The 17,940-nt window shown below is 39.6% G+C and overlaps 1 protein-coding gene across 2 annotated transcripts; it reads right to left on the reverse strand.

Moving 5' to 3' along the window:
* Nucleotides 1-316: 316 nt before the first annotated feature.
* LOC137996597 (DNA helicase B-like) lies at nucleotides 317-15,743 on the reverse strand. 2 transcript variants are annotated; one of them, XM_068842072.1, is made up of 4 exons: nucleotides 15,136-15,743; nucleotides 13,123-13,679; nucleotides 4,314-5,402; nucleotides 317-3,953 (listed from the first exon to the last, which is right to left on the reverse strand). In XM_068842072.1, the coding sequence occupies exons 1-4, from the start codon at nucleotides 15,716-15,718 to the stop codon at nucleotides 3,390-3,392; spliced, it is 2,793 nt and encodes a 930-aa protein (XP_068698173.1). In that variant the 5' UTR covers nucleotides 15,719-15,743; the 3' UTR covers nucleotides 317-3,389. The 2 variants fall into 2 exon arrangements, with proteins under 2 accessions (XP_068698173.1, XP_068698172.1); XM_068842071.1 differs by having other exon boundaries at nucleotides 4,080-5,402.
* Nucleotides 15,744-17,940: the final 2,197 nt, after the last annotated feature.

The following is a 17,940-nucleotide window of genomic DNA, read 5'->3' on the forward strand; positions in this document are numbered from 1 at the left end:
GTGCTTCACGCGGGAAAAGGGTGGTGGCAAGCTCGTACTCAGAGTCCTCACTCACTTTCGACAAGACGCAAAAGAGAGTTAGAAACTTTGAGTTCGAGGAACAAAATCAGTCCAGCAGTGATTGTGAACTCGGATTGGCCACGAAAATGGTACGAAATTTCTTGACCATAACTTCCGTAGGGTAGACGACATAGAATGAAATGGTTAACTTGCCAACGTCGACTCGTGTTCGATTCCGTAAACGCTCAGATACCAACACGAGACATCAAATAACTATCTGACTCCAATTAAACTCACACAACATAACAATCCAGGTCCTTTTCTTCGGTTTAATGACATCAACAGGAACTTTCTACAGATCATTTTCTATTTCTCAACGCACGTGTTTTTACAATCCCATGATCCTTTACGTTACTTAGCAACTATTTCCACATGATTGTCACGCTATTCAAAAACAACTGTCACGGCGGTTTCTACGTGTTTGCCTAAACTTAGAAAGTATGCAAATCTTAAATGTTCTTAGATCCTAAATCTTTCTACTTTCGACAACTCGATACATGATGATGCCCTCTCACAACTGCGTCAAAAGTGTTCCTTAAACCTGGTTTCCATATCATCGTCCGGATCGCCCCAGTCGTTTCAAATAAAGTTCAGAGGCGATCGGGACGATTATATGAAAACACTACCCAGGCGATTGCTGACGACCCGGGCGGCTGACCACCTCGATCTAGCCAGCAAAGCAGGCGTATTTTTGTTTTGGTATGAACTATTGGCCGACATCTTGGATAACAAGACTAACAGAGGCCTGAGGCCAGTCAAAAAAATTGCCCTCAGTGAGAGGGAGGACAGTCCTCTACGGGATGCATGCTTTCAAAATGGCAGCCCATTACGAACTTTAGACCTTGAACAAGCGTCCGCCTACCAAAAAACGCCTGCTCTGCAGGCTAACCTCGATCGTCCGGATAGCCTGACTCAGTTCTATCCAAGCGATCGAGGTCGTCTCAGTCGCCCGGGTCGTCAGCGATTACCTGTGTAGTGTTTCCATATAATCGTCCCGATCGGCTCTGAACATTGTTTGGAACGACTGGCGGGATCGGGGCGATCCGGACGATCATATGGATACCAGGCTTTAGTATTTTCGAAGTTTTGCAGAAGACGAAGCCTGACGCTTCTAAAGTATGCGTCCTTAGTAATTTTTTCGGACGCTTTTAGTTCACCCGAAACTGAGCAAATCCTCCCCTCACAGAAAAAATAAAAACACTCCGCTTATCCTCTATTTTGAATCAAACATTTTTCTCCACTTACTGTCCCAAATGAACGTCCCCGCGCTATGGATTCCTTTGATCACTCCGTGAAGCGCAAAACGCAACAAGGGTACGAACATCGCAAACATTACGTTTTCCTTGCGTGATTTCACCTGGAACCTACTCATCTGCTTTGGTCTTAAGGTGGTTCCCTTGAAGGGGGTGGATCAGGCGGGGGGGCGTTTTGTAGATTTCAGACTCTGCTGTAACAGGGGATGATGAGGAGGGTGGCACGATGTCGCTGATTGCGTCTGGTTTGACCCCTTTGGAAACTCGAAAATGCAAATCACACCCAACGTTGAATTATTGAGGCCGTTTTTTTAAACGAATAGTAGGCTGTGATATCTGGGAGAGTGTAGCTTTAAATAAGGTGTTCCCGACAAGTTGTATTCAAATATGGCTTTCCTTGAATACACTCATTAGCACTGTACTCTACGAGAGATTATTGTATAAGTACTTGTCAGACACATTTGTGCTTCCCCCGTACAGTCGCATTTAAAAAATTCCGAAGCTCGACATACAATTTTGCTGATATTACTACTTCTTATCAAAATAATCAAATTCAGAATGGGGGTCACCGTACTTGTGAAACGCAAGAAATCGCGCGCAGTTATAGATGCGCAATGAAAATCATTTGTCATTTAATAATCTATTTATCTTCATCACTTCACAATTCTAAAGAAATATTAAAACAAAACTGTTTTTATTTTTACTAGCTGACAAAACGTCACTCCCTTATAATTTTACCTCATTCTAGCATTATGTTTATATTCTTACGACTTAATTTGTTCAACCACAAGGATTGACCTCAGGGATTACAGCTGATATTAAATATTTTTCAAAGACCTTCATATGATGATGTATATATGTTACTTGCCAGCTGGGAGGTCCGTATAGCGAAAATCTGTGACCGAGGTCTTGGACCGACCCTTAGCTGGTAAATAACATATACTTTTTTCCTCTCTCTCTCTCCCTCTCTTACCCTGGTCCCAGGCAGAGGTGTTTCGCGAATTGGTGAAGACGAGTCGCGAAGCGGCGAGAAGAGAAAAACCTCTGGTTACCTTGGACTTGTGTCTCACTTTCATTCAAACGCCACCTGTCAAACGCGTCAAATTGATAATTGCAAAAGGGACCAATGGCAACTTAGCAATCACGCGTCCCCACGGTAATATCAATCAAAAACGAACCAATCATATTGACCGGTGGCTCAGTTGGTTGAGCACCAGGCTGTCACGCGGGAGGTCGTGAGTTCAACTCCGGCCGGACCAACACTCAGGGTCTTTAAATAACTGAGGAGAAAGTGCTGCCTTTGTAATTACATCTGCAAATGGTTAGACTCTCTAGTCTTCTCGGATAAGGACGATAAGCCGGAGGTCCCGTCTCACAACCCTTGTTCATTAACTCTGTGGGACGTTAAAGATCCCACACACTATTCGAAAAGAGTAGGGGACAGTGTTCCCGGTGCTGTGGTCTGACCTTTCCAGCATGTGGTCGGCCTGGCAGGATTAGCTTGAAGGGCTTCTGTGTGAATGAGACCACAATTGTGTATAACAGCCAGAAGTCAGGCTACGTAGCCAAGTGCTGGAGCCTCACTCAAGCAAGCTCGATTTGCATGGTTGTAAAAATATCAACCAATCCGAGCCTGAGTGTCAGATCCTGACCCTTGCGTCTGCATGAAAGTGAGATTCAAGTCCAAGGTAACCAGAGGTTTTTCTCTTCTCGCCGCTTCGCGACTCGACTATACTGCTTCGCGGAACTCTTGCGGCTCAAGAAAAACCTCTGGGACCAGGGTATCCCTCTCTGAAATCACTTTTTAAATTGTTGACTCGCACCGCGCTTGATAGCGAATGCAGTAAGCGAGTTATTTGAATTATGTTTCCTCGCCTCTTGTCTAATAAAACTCTGTTTTGAAACACTTACTTCTGTATGTAAACGGACGGATTCGATGTCGAAAAATGGAAATTTAAGGTCATTACACAAGCTCACCCAACCAGGGCTAGGATTCCGCCAGCTCCCAGAGCCAATCAGATTGCAGGATTCGCAGAATTCCAGCGGGTTTGTCCGCTTTTAAACTTCTTCCTTACACTAAACACAATTTTTGTGCACCCAAGACTTTGTTTGGCCATTGTAGGTTATCTCATCTCTTCCAGCATAAACTGGACCCTTGCATACCTTGCAGTTTGAGTTATACTGCGCTGTCCGTATACGTTTTGTGGGTGTGCTGTTGGGTTGTTCCCTTACTGGACTGGTGGCTTTTCGTTTAGTACTTCTTGGAGTCTGTGGCGGAGTTGGTAATGTCAAATATCCCGAGGACGTCTGTGGACAAATCTCCTGGTTAGTGCTTCCAATCACTCTATCATCTTCCCTTCTGTGAAAACCACTTTTTTCATCATTTGCGAAGCTCGCACTTTCGGAGATATCTTTGTCTTCCGTACAAGTAACAGGCTTTAGCAAATCATCAGCAAGATATTGCTGCAGCCTTGTTTTCCGAGGGAATGGCTTTCTTTTGACGACTTCCTCCAAGTGGCCAGGGTTGCTAATTATGATAACTTGTCGTACACCACGTGTCACAGCCGTGTAAACATGCTGGCAAGTTTGGTAAAATCCGGGTCTCCCAACAACATACACTACGGTGTCAATCTCGGAGCCCTATTAGAGAAAAAAACAAGGCTTGAGTCAAATGAAGGCTAGACAGCTTACATACTATTGTTGTTTTTTTAGTCTTCCACAAAAGAGGAACCCTGCAAAATGGCTGCACGGATGTCTAGCACAAACCTGAAATGTATGTATTGTTCTTGCCCATGCGTGGCGGAGCTTTGCCTTCTTTAACATCTTTGCATCAATCGTCATAATCTTTTCTGTATTAGCAAGATCAAAGTATGTTGTTTTCTTGTTATGGTTATCCTTTTCTTCAATGATTTTCCTTATGAAGAAAATCTCTCCATTATTCAATTTCACCTCCTCTTTGCCATGGATATCAAAGCACTCAACATTCTTTTTCACACACACCTTATCACCCACTTGAAAATCCACTTTCCCTTTATCGTTCTTTAAGGGATGTTGGTTATAAATGCGAGAACATAACTCGTTGATCTCTGAACAGTCGTCGTGACGAAAGGCAATAAACTGAGACCTCTCCGGCTCTGGCAATGAGACAGATGGTATTTTGTTTTCTAACAAGTCTTTCACCACTTGGTTTAGAGCTATGTGAGAAAAATCAACACCGCTTTCACTTTGCTTTGCTTGGTAGCCAAGCCTCATGAATCCGCTTAGGGGTTTAGGTGGGAAGAATGGCATCTGCTGTCTGGATATTTTTTCAGCATTTTCCACAATTAGCTGAGATTCACTTCTATGGTTGGTTCTCAATGTGACACTGGAGCCATGATTCAAAAGGGCATTAAAAACATCAGCCAGTAGGTTTCCAGGTTCAATTGACGGCAACTGGTGTTTGTCACCCAACAATATAATTTGCTGCAGTGAACTATTCATTGTGAGAATGTTCAGTAGAGTAGCGAATGTTCTCAAGGATATAAGAGAACTTTCATCACAAACAAGAAGTTTGACGTCTGAAAATTTCCAAGTAGAATGACTTTCGCTACATTTCTTTGCCTCGATCCATTTTAGGTAACTAAAGATGACTGAATGTAACGTATAGGCTTGAAAGCAAATTCGTTTCCCTAAGATACTGGCTGCTTTCCCGGTTGGGGCTGTTAGTAAAACTTCATCACCACCAGGGTCACTAGTCCCACTTTCATCCTCTGGAAGCTGATCAGAATACTTTGGGAATTTCTCAACTCTTGGTGGTGTTTCAAGAACTGAATTAATGGTAGAACTACGAATGGGGCTTGCACAGCCTTGAAAATCCATTTGAGACACACCAGAAAAGCTTTGAGAAACGCCACCCATGGGTTCTTCATCTTGTTTGGTATGGGATTCACAGGCAGCTGCAAACTGAGGTATTTTCAGCTTTAACATCTGTGATAAAACCTTTGACACAACATGGGTCTTCCCACAGCCACCTTTTCCAGATACCACAACAACCGGTTTTGTGGTCATCATTTTTGCTGCCTTAAGCTGGTCTTGATCACCACCAAAGGCCTGAAAAATGGACAGAGAATTTATACTAATTAATAATATGTTTATTCACTCTTTTAGTAGCATATTGCTAATTACAAGAGGAGTCAGAGGCTTACATAGTAATACTAACATATATATAATATATATGGTTATGATAAATACATAATTGAACAAAACCACTACAGTCACAAGTACTTAAATGTCACAAATCTATCAGTGCGCAACAGATTGTTAAGTGTAGTGCAATGCCCTGCAGAGCCTAAGTGGAGTCCATATCCATGGCTAACGCCAGCCTGCTCAAGACGCAGTGTAGCGGCCCTAGCACGCCGCTAGGCTTACAATGTCACGTTGCGTGACAACTCAGGCTCGTTTTAGTTTTTGCGCTTGCGCAATTAGTTTTAGACCATGCGGTCCGTGTTGTAAAGCCCGGAAAGGCATAAGTGTTTCGTTTTGTTTTTCCTGTCCTCCTGTTTTACATTTGTGTAAAATTTTGCCCTGTCGTTCAGTTTGACAGGTGTATTAAAGGTGTAAGGTGTGAGCGAAGAGCTCAGCGAGACGTCAAAATAAACACACTTGTTCAAACCAAATGGGTTGTTTTCCACACGGACCCGCGCCGGTACACGCAGACTAGCCATTTTCATTCTCACAGGCATTAAAAGCATCACAGTGATTAGGTCTTGTGCAGATAAGAACCATTGTTTTAGGCTGTTGACACGGTTGAAAGGTTGAAACATTTTCACTGTTGCATTCATAATATCATTGGTTCCATGTTAACTAAAAATTCTTAATGAATAGGGTATTCACATGTGTATGGTATGCACTTCTTTTCGAAATACACATGGTATAACTAACATTCAAATATTTCCAAGAAGAAACTCCCTCAAAAAATACAAAATTAGTTACATACCGGTAAATCAATGCAGTTTCCAGAATTTTTTACTCCCACTCAAAATAAAGTTACATTTTAATTAAAAGCATTGGTTTGATCCTGGAACCTTATTTAGTCAATGTTTATTGATGTTGAAAAGCTGAAAATTAATTGGCACCACCTCTAAACCATTAAGAGCAATTGCATGGTGTCTGAAAAATTATATATCACCTAATTTCGCTTACTTACAAGTGGAATGATTTTTAAATACAACGCTTGTATCTTTATGCCATTTTTCTTACGCTTGGTTGTTCACTTTTGTTTGAAACAAGCTTCTTATAAACAAGTTTTGATGATTTTGGCACTTTTAAGAATTTTACAAAGAAGTTTTCATATGTGGTGTGTAGTGGTGGTGGTGGTAATAGTAGTAGAAGTAGTAGTAGCAACTTTATTTAATGAGGGCAACACATGACAGTAAACATTCATGAACTAGTAACCCTCAATCGCAATTAAAATAATTTATTTAGAACTACAAAAATAGACATGACAGATTAAAATTTAAAAATACTATAAGATACTTCTCACTTGATTGCCAACACCATTCTATAAAGCTTGGCCATAATTTGTTTTGAAAAAGAATTAAGTGATAGAAATTTGGATGACATAGGATGTTTGTTAGATGTTGAAGTTTCTTTGAAAAAGACATCAGACCAGATTACAAGGACTTCTTAAAAAAAGGGGCATGATTTCTCCATTTGAAGTGAGGAGATTTGCTGGTGTCCTGTGCTGTTCAAAAACAAATTGAGTTGCGTTTGGACACATTTGCCTTGCTTCAGATGGGATGGACACCAGGCTGCAAGGTTTGACACACATTTGCCTCACTTTACAGCAGTTATCAGTCACACATGCCCCTCAACAACATTTTTCATATTCCAAAAGTAAAATTTAGGTGGACATCAATCATATGTTTCCACGATAATAGTGTTGTTCTCTTGGCGGCAGTTGAATTCTTCATGGAAACACTTGATTGACATCCACCTAAATTTTACTTTTGGAATATGAAAAAAAGCTGTTGAGGGGTGGCTGTGAGTGATAACTGCTGTAATGTTGAGCCTCCTGTTCACATTCTGTTTGAACATTGTGGTCTTTGGTAATTTCTGAGGCAAGTTTTTGGTTTGGAGTTGGGGTGGTTTAGGGGTTATCAACCACACCTCCGAGCTCTGTGACCCGGGTTTAGCCCTAGTCTTGGTTTGTATGTGGGCCGAGTTTCAGTTGATCTCAATCTAACTCTGAGGGTTTTTCTCTGGGTACTCCAGTTTTCCTCCCTCATCAAAATCGGCTCTCAGTCAATTATATTCAGCTGCGGGAGGATACCCTCGATAGGTATAACTTCTGGTACACTGTATCCTTCCCTTTCATTGAATTAGGTACATGAATAAAGTTGCTATAATTATTGCTGGTGAGCTTTAGCGAGGGGCAGCATATTATTCTTGACATTAGCCAAAAAAATCACAATTTGAATGTAAGATCGGAAGCATGTGCAGTCGATTGTGGTGGGTCATGTCTATTATCCGGGGTATTGATACCCGAAATAACGTCACGTACACGTCGTAGAAGGGAATCCTACAGTCACAGCCTTCGAGTCGCATACTTTTCCAGTGGGTTGTCATTGATCATCATTCAACCGTATATGTTCTTTCTTTGATCACCGAGTCAAATTGTTCTTCAACTTCTTCAACTGTTGAGTGAAGAGAAAATCAGTTCCTGAGCTAGACCACAAGCAGTTGTCCTTATTTCCTCAGAGCCACGCACGACAAGTGAAATTATTATTTTATGCAAATTAGTGGTGAAAACGGGGCGTGTCACGCAATCGCGCGCTCAACTGTGTCATTGAAAAATAAGAGACTGTTCCCAGTCTATTCTCAAGCACGACAATAAAATTAAATTGACATTTGTTCAACTATGCTCAGCATTTCCCAAAAAGATACTCTTTTGCTGAAAAGGGGCCAGAAATTTGAGAACAGAAGTTTAAATTGAAAGAATGAAGTGACATTGTTTTGAAATTATCCCTTTGCTTATAAAATAGTAACGTCTGCGACACATGCTTAAGATATGCACACCTTTCTTTGCTTTTTAAATACTTTCACGCACATTTCCAGTAGATCGTCTTTCTTCAAATATTTGCACCGGTTTTTAAAAAAAAAATACCAGTCACTGCTCCCAGTTTCCACGCCAGCACTCACTTTCTCACTGAAACTCCTAGTTGTTATTATTATTATTATTATCATTATTATTATTATTATCATTATTATTATTATTATTATTATTATTATTATCATTATTATTATTATTATCATTATTATTATTATCATTATTATTATTATTATTATTATTATTAAGCCTTTTCCTGGTAGGTAAAATCACCTTTTATTCTGCTCTGAGCTGAACTGTTATGCTTTTAAATTTGCTTCGTCAGAGTCTTAGGGAAGTGTATGTGAATCCTGGTGAATATACAGTCATGTAATATTTTCAAACAGCAATTCTGGGTTTGTACAGTTTACTTGACTGTTTCATGGTCATGCCATTTACATCTGGCTGCGGGCGGATACCCTCGATAGGTATAACCTCTGGCACCCTTCCCTTTCATTGAATTGAAGCCTTTTCCTGGTAAATAAAATTGCCCTTTATTCTGCTTTTGAGCTGAGCTGTCATATTTTTTAAATTGCTTTGTCAGAGTCTTAGGGAAGTGTATGTGAATCCTGGTGAATAATTCAATCAGCAATTCAGGGATTGTACACTGTACTTAATGTTTCATGGTCATGCTATCAGGAATCAAAGGAAACACAAACTCAGTAGTCAATTGATTGATGTTACCTCAAACAAAATAATTACCGGTAGAGCTTGTGGTTACAAAATAAACCTACCATTCTCCCTAGAACAGTCATTCATAGCATTTATGTCCTTTCGTTGTAGAATTATAGAACAAGATATGAAAGTGATGATTATAGGGGTCCTATCCATGGATCACAAGAAAATACATATACTTTAACACTTTTGCACTTCCTCAGTGGCTAAAAGCCAGTCGAACTCACTCTGTTAATCTTACTCCTAGTTTAAATAAATTGTGCATGTCTTTTTTTGCAATGGTTTCCCAGTAGTAACCACTTTGCAACTGTAGGTGATTATTAGGTGGAAGACCTGGGACAAGTGACAGAAAAGGTCACTCAGCCACTCTGATCATGTACTAAGTCCATGCAACAACTACTATGTTGAAGGGAAATTAAGCAAGGAAATATTACACAAGCAACGATTCTTTTACAATTAACAGTATATTTTGCAATAACATTTTTAAAATTAAACTACCGGTATGTGTTAGGCTTGACAATACTCGCCCATGCCGTGGGAAGCTGATGTCAGGCATTCCACAAGGATCTGTGCCAGGACCCAGCTTTTCAATATCATCTTAAACAATCTGTTCACCAATACAATTTAGAAAGCTAAACTATCGGCTCATGCAGATGACAAACAACTTTACTTTAGCAATGGCAGTGCACAAATTGTGCAGAGGACCCTGAATTCAAAACATAGCTTCGGTTTCAAGTTGAATTCATCTGAAACACGAGCATGCCCAGAATAAGTATCAACAGGGTATGGTCACACAAAACAAAAATTTAACATACTTTGCCAATGGATTCTCTGCCATTTCGCTCATGATAAACAAACCAATGCTTGAAATTCACTTGGAAAGCATGCAACAAACTGAACTCGACTGATTGAAAGTGTCGCTGACTGTCTCACCTAAAAAACAGCTCAGATAATGTCACGCAAGAACTTACTCCTCAAGCTGGAAATAATCGTTGACAAAATGAAATCATTTGACTACAAAAATCCGAAAATAACATCTTACCTTGAAATTTGAGGAACCCAACCATTTCTCTGTAGTGAGAAATGGAACTTTTCAATGTCGTTGTGAAATATACCATTTGCGCTGCCTAAACATCCGATTTTTTTCAGCGTTCAATTGGACCCTTTGCTCTATATTGTGCGTCCAAAAAAAAAGTGTGTGTTGCAGGACACAATCTGGATTATCTGCAACTACAAACTGTAGGCCCCATCTCACACAATTAAGTTGGACATAATTCAGCATGAGTGGTTGACTTGGACATAATCTTCTAAATTAAAATACCTGCTGACAGTAGTCAAATTGAAGGAGTCCAAGTGCTGAAACTGGTTAACTAAGAAAAGTACCGTACTATTGGTTTAAGGTGGCTCTAACCAGTTTCAACACTTGAAAGAAATGTTCTTATTAGAAGGATTGACACTACAACACTTAATCACTTAACAGCAATGTTATGGTACCATATCAAACACGTTAAAAAGTTACTGTGGCAACAGGAAAGCCCTGCAAAAACACCCCATATTTTGGCTTTAGCTGCTCATATCTCAAAAACGAACTCAGTGACCCCGATTTTTTATTTCTGAAATGTAATAAGCATGCCAGAACAAAACTTTCTGCAAAGTTTAAAAAAAATCTGTGGAGTGGATTCAGAGCCACTTTAAATAGTTGAAAATTTAAGGTAGCTCTGAATCCGCTCCACAGATTTTTGAAACTTTGCAGAGTTTCATCTTGGCCTGCTGATCACTTTTGTGCAATAAAAAATTGGGGTCACCCAGTTAGTTTTTCAAATATGAGCAGCTAAAGCCAAAATATGGGGTGTTTTTGCAAGGTTTTCCTGTTGCCATGGTATCTTGTTACGTCACAAAAATGACTGCATCTTGTTCAGCAATAATTGACGTTTCACATTGTACCACAACATTGCTGTTATGTGAATAAAGTGTTGTAGTGTCAATCCTTCTAATAACGAGATGCTTCCGTGAAGCATACACTGGGTTGCCTGTGGTACGTGCTACAGAAAATCAGAAGGCACTGAATTGTGTGGTATTGAAATGCAGCATTCCAGTCTCTGAAGAATAACAAATAAAAGAGAAACGAGAAACATCGGCTTCTGGGCTGACATGTTGATAATTTTCAAGTTCCCTCACAACTTCCTTGCATCACAAGTGTGCCCTCTGAGCATCTGACAGCTTTGTAATACTAAACTTCACTGAAGTCAAACCCTGTTCCACAGGGTTAGTGTTAGGATGGGAGACCAAAACAATGAACCCCTCATAAAAAACACAAGCATCTGACCGAAAATACTATTAACGCTAACAAATGCGAACCCAGCAAGGTACAGATTTTGTTAGCTTGCTTTATGCAAAACAAATATTGATGAAAAAGCAAATAACTATTGATACACAGTTTTTAGAAAGAGCAGAAGGAAGTTTCCGGGACGGTCGATCGAGAATGAAATATTTACGACATGAAAACAACAATAATTTTGAACCGTGAATATAGAATATAAAAAGTTACGATCAGCGACAAAAATTTTAGGAGATTTTTGCTACGTTCGAGTAAATTGCAAAATCGAAAGTGACATGGCCGGAATTCAGCAGGCACTGTGATTAAGTTACCGCGGCATGTTTACTCGCCAAACAGTGAAGCATCTATGTCAAATGATGGCAAGATACTGGGTTTTTGTAAGTTTCTTTTTCTGTCAAGTGTTATAAAGTTTGACAATGAAATGAGCGAAGTCAAAACAAAGATCACAATCGCCCAACTCTTGTTTATGCAAAGTCAAAATTTACTCTCCAAGACGCGTACGACCTTATTATCACCAGGTAATTCCATCATTTTGGAAATAGCAGCTACTTTATTATTCATCTGCGTCACAAGTTTTCACTGATTTTGGGGCTCATTTTGTTGAAACTCAAGCACGCTTCCAACAGGCCTGTGAACCCTTCCTGCTTACAGAGCAATACTAAAAAACTTCTCCCATATCACATTTCAACCTTAAGCTCGAAAATTCAATACACAACATGATATTATAATTTACAAAGGCAGAAAATTCCACAGAATCCTTTTCCAGCGACATATTTGCTCTTAGAGGCGAAAACCTCTTCCTATTTCATTGCGTGCCGTGAAGACAAGAAACTCAATTGTGTCAAATTACCATGTACTTCAGGTAAATACTGCTCACTTTGATTTCGTCTCGACGGGCGATAGATTGTTGTCGAAATCCAGTACTCGTCGCTTTTGAGATTCATGCCTAGTTTATCCAACTGACTTTCCATTATTGAGCTCCATAAGGGTATATTTTGTTTAAGGATCCACTAAAACGCCATTCGCGTTGCATGACTTTCGACGCCATTGCAGGCAAGTTAATGATTCTACTGTGTCCACCAGAGAAATCTACGCAGTTCCTCTACCCTCTCGATCCTAAGAAAATACGCGCAGAAGGCTCTATGGACAAAGATACCACTTACCAGGGGAGTGACAGGCAAGACTTTTACCGACACGGGAAAAAAAATAAATAAATAAAATAAAATAAAATAAAAATAATAAAACAAACAAACTAAACGCAGACCTCGACTGGGTTTGCCCATAGGCAACCCAGTAACAAGGTCTCTTGAAAGTGTTGAAGCTGGTTTGAGCCACCTTAATGTAGTCAAAAGTCGGGGCATTGCCCATACACAAATATGATACAATGTATATATTCTTGCACGATTTGCTGGTCTTTCTGCAAAAGGACATCCCGCAAAAGAGTGTTTTTAAAGGGAACCAACACTCTTACAAAAAGACAACTGTGAAAGTGGTTTTAAAAAAAAACGCTTACAGCAATGTCTTTGTAATTAAGTTTAACATTAGCATTGATGTAATGTAGTGAAGCGTATAATAGTTGAGTTCTTAATATGAGAAATATGCAAAAAAAATCAACTTGAAGCCACATCTTGCTTATTAACAGATGGCCACTCTCTCATACAAAAACTCACCTTCTCGTCAATCTCCACACCCCTGACCCATGGGTGCCCTTTCATCATTTTGCTAATGGTTCTCACAATAGTTTGCTCATAGTTTCGAATGCTGGGTAAAAAGAGAGAAGACGGCTTCCCATAGTTATCACTGTCGGTCTTCACAGCATTTATCTCCTTGAGATAATCAAGGCTTTCATCCCAGGAAGTAAAAGGCGTAAAAGGCTTCAAATACTTTGTATTCTTCAACTCCTCCAAAGGAAAATAAGTATGGCCACACCTGTACGTAACTTCGCACAAAGCATTATAAATGTACAGAGCATCACGGTTCATCACTGGCATCTTTTCCATGAGGTTGCAATTGACAAATGATGGTATCTTCACCTCACAGCCTAATATTCCATATCTTTCCTTAATGATGCACTGAAAACCAAATATCCATGGCTCATCTTTCAGTGCTTTCTCCATGCCTCTAAGCACGCCGAGATCAACAGATGAAAGCAATGTTCTTACATGGCAAGGAAATAAACGATGGGCAACTTTTGTCCACTCAGGTACCAGGAAGGCTTTTCCTGTGGCTAGTAATAAGAAGTTTGAAAAGGCTTAATAAGCACTTATTTCAACAAGACTCTAGTCATCGAGAGCACAAACCATACATTATGATGGTTTGGACCAATGAGTGATACACCTTGGAGTTTGGTTGTTCAGAAGAGTGTACTCCTGAGAAGGGATGTGATGGCAAGTGAGGTTTCCTCAGAGTTTGTTTAATCCATTTTCTCCTGGGGTTCCCCATTGACGAGTAAAATCGTCTGGCGTTAGACAGAGTAAAATACCGATCGAGAATGAAATATTTACGACATGAAAACAACAATAATTTTGAACCGTGAATATAGAATATAAAAAGTTACGATCAGCGACAAAAATTTTAGGAGATTTTTGCTACGTTCAAGTAAATTGCAAAATCGAAAGTGACATGGCCGGAATTCAGCGGGCGCCGTGAATAAGTTACCGCGGTAATTGAAGTTGTGTTGATTTATTTGAAGTATCATTTGCAAATATGACTAAAGCTACTTATCAGAACATCAGAAAGCTGTGAAGTGGTGTGTTTTATAGGAAACAGACACTGCCAATCCGCCCCCGCATGGCAATTCGGGCCGGCAAGGATGCCAAGTTGTGATTTGTCAACTCAGCTGCTTTTCACAGGAGATTCAAGTCCTCTCTGTGTACTGTCATAAAGCACCCAACACATCCACTTTCCCTAAATATTTCTGGGCAATCAGTACAATAAAAAATATTATTTTACTAGACAACTAACACACTTTACTAAATCCATGATTACTACTTAGGACTACAGTAAAACGCTGCGAAGAAAAACCTACATTTTTTGATGTTTGGCAAAATAGATTCTTATAGTTTGGAGTACTTAGTGGAGGTTTAGGCTAAATAGGTTCTTAATTAGGTTCTTAATTTTTATGAAGAAGGATACTGTTGTTGATTACAAGAAATTGCTATAAATGGTATTTGTCCGTCATAATAGGCATTTATTTACCAAAAATCTAACTAAACTAGGTTAACAGCCAGAAGATATGCATTTTTCAACAATGATAGTATACATTATACATTTATTATATATGAACGAAGCTCTGAATAACCATATTAAAGCCAGACTTTTGGCCAAGATGTTTATGAAAATGTAGTCTAACCCCACATATAAGAACCTGTTGATTTTTCTTGGCTAAACTGGTTCTTATATTTTGGAGTATTAAAATGACAAATTTTTGCCAGCAGGTTCTTAAACCCTTGGTTCTTCTTCGCGGCATTTTACTGTAGTTATTATTAATTATTATTGACTGAATGCATAAATGGCGGCCAAAAAAACGTTCTTTTGTTTCTGTGCTAATTAGCCTCACTAGCCTCGTTTGCATGGACAAAATACAAAAGAAAGGTTGAGGGAGAGTCTCATTAGCTCATTAACAAAAGAATACATTTTTGGCCGCCACTTATGCATTCGGTCAATTGGACAATCGCACTCACGTGAACTATGCAAACTTGTTTGAATTTGTTTACAAATGTCACTGTTGACTTCACCGCTACTCCCGAAGTCTTGTAAGTTCTTCAGCAGATCCAAGAACGTCAGCCGTATGTTTCTGCTTTGGGCGAAGTCTAAGAAAGCTGATACGTGCTCTTCATTTACAGAGCACCCTTTCGTCAGAAACAACGAAACCAAATTCGCATCGACGCCATCATCAACTCGAATACTGTAGGAAGGAACAGCCACTTTTCGCTGCGTTTTGGAACTCGCTGCGATCTCAACTAACTCTACCATCCACCATGGAGAGGAAAACATGCTATCAAATCGAGCACGAATAGTTTTCTCGCCCTGAGAGACTATAAAGCGTCCGTTCTTATACTCCACTTCCTGCATTTTCTCGGATGAACACCGCATTTTCGTGCTGGTTAAGTACTGGCATCTCCCTGCAGACAGCCGCATGATGTCATGATAATCTGGATTTCGGACATCATCATCGTTGTCATTTTCACTGTCCGAGTCAGAGGCAGCTTCGTCCTTACTAGCCTTTTCTTCTTTCGGTAACAAGAAACCTCGAAACTCAACCATTGTAGACACTGTGGAATACTCAATCGCATAGACTTTCAAAAGTCCTTCGTCTCATGTAGATGGCGCGCGGGACGAACGACTCTTTATTCTTGATTGGCGCCAATTACCCAAAAAACGGGTTGCTGAGCTAGACCAATCAGAGTACTACTTGTGGACCCCAGGAGACCGGAAAAACAAAGGAGACTTTTGTCTAATTGGTCGATGGTTTTGCTTGTACCCAGGCTTTTTCGCAAGCGCGCGAAATAACAAACAAAATGGCGGCCAAAGACGTCTTCTTCGATTACTTGCTCCAGGGATTTTTATAGCAAGTGCGACATGTACACCTTTTCTTCTTTCGGAATAGTGGTATTTCAGTGGTAGAAGCTGATTTCTTTTAAGTCTTTCACTTTCGCGTGATCGATTTTTCGTCCGTGGCTTCATACAGATTTCCGAGTTAAAATGTTCCTGAATGTTGTTGTCATAGATAGATTGAGATGGTTGTTCAGCCGAGGCCGTGCTGTCAAGTCTGCTAAGGTAAGATTCGCTATTCCTTTCGTTTTGTATATAATCTCAAGCCAACATAAGCTAGCGCAGCCTATTAAATGTCCTTTAAAAAATTGATGTATTTTACTTTCCTTCTTGTCCACAGAAACCTTATAAGAAATCTTCTTCTTTACCAGTTCCTAAATTTTAACTACTAGTTACTATTAGCAACGTGTGTGGAGGATTTACTAAGTCGCCATGGATTGAAATCGGAGGGTAGATAATAACCTGTAGGTAGTTGATGAATGAGCAAGCTACTGTTATTTCCTATTTTTCTGCGCCTTTTAAATTCGCTGGTTTTTCAGGAAAAATTATCTATTTTTTGTGCTCATGGCTGGAGAAAAATGTAGTAAGCTTGTTCTTCATGTTGATTTCAAAACAATAGTTTTGAACTTCTCAGTGATGACTTCAATTAGGCATTTTTATTACTTTTCCTATTCAAGTGGAGTTATATCATAATTTTCCCTAGCCAAACGCGAGCCCGAGTCAACCACGAGCCAACCTCGAGTCAAGCCCAAATGTTTTCTTTTTTTTTGTTCATTTTTGAGTTTCATGGCCACAGAAACGCATTTAAAAGTTTGTAGAAATATACTCACCAGTTTTGTTCAAGATGTCATTATTTTTTCAATGCCGATTGCAAGAGTTAAGCTTTAAATTTAATTCTTGCATACCTCGATGTCCATTAATTTTCCTCACGGATTCCGACCTTTGTTAATTACACACAACTGATGCAGAAGTTCCATTTCAACTACACTCTGTGAACATTGATGTGGAATAAAAATATTTATAGCATTTCGTGCCACTCGAGCGCCATCTTGTGTTTCATACACAGGGTACCCATACAAGAAATATTAGATCCCAACCCATTCTCTCTGCGGCCAAATTGATGGAAGACATGTTCTTCGGTAGAACACAAATTTATCAGAGTAATCATGTGCAACATATTTTTACAGTGGTTCTTCATTACATAAGTTTGGAAATTTCATGATCCGTTGTTGGCAAGAAGCAGGTGCGACAAAAGTTTGTGACGCAAGCTCATTATTTCAAAGAACATTTTTCCTTGGTCACGAAGCAGATACTTACATTTGAGCCATTGGGAAAGTAGAAAATTGGCGAGCATATTTCATGGCAAATTATTTCTACAAGGTTTTAATTGCTTTTCTGTGGCCATGAAACTCAAAAATGAAAAAAATCCAACATTTGGGCTTGACTCAAGGTTGACTTGAGGTTGGCTCGTGGTTGACTCGGGCTCGCGTTTGGCTAGGGAAATGATATAACTCCATTCAAGTGCAAATGCTGCAATGTTGTTCCTACTTTTAAGTAATAAAAAACCTGATTTTCTCATTTTCTGACCATTTTACCCACTTGACACCCTGTAAATAGCAATTTGTTTAAATTATACATTATGTGGAGGAGAAACCTCTGCAACGCAGCATGCCAAAACACTGTAGGGAAGATATTGTTTACCTGTTGTCATTAATTTGCCAACCAGAGGCTCACTGGCCATTGAAACAAAGTGTCTTTTGTTCCTGTGGTTGGCACAGCAAATTATACTTGTCAACAGATATCTTCCCTATATATAGATGAACTTTTAACTCACAGTGGCTCTGAACTACCAAGATTTATTAACTTTAAATTTAACAAAAACTAAATATCTCATCTTCAATCATCATCAGAAAGTAAATTTCAATGTACTTCCT

This window comes from Montipora foliosa, chromosome 3 (genome assembly GCF_036669935.1).
Source record: "Montipora foliosa isolate CH-2021 chromosome 3, ASM3666993v2, whole genome shotgun sequence".
In the NCBI taxonomy this organism is placed as follows: domain Eukaryota; kingdom Metazoa; phylum Cnidaria; class Anthozoa; order Scleractinia; family Acroporidae; genus Montipora; species Montipora foliosa.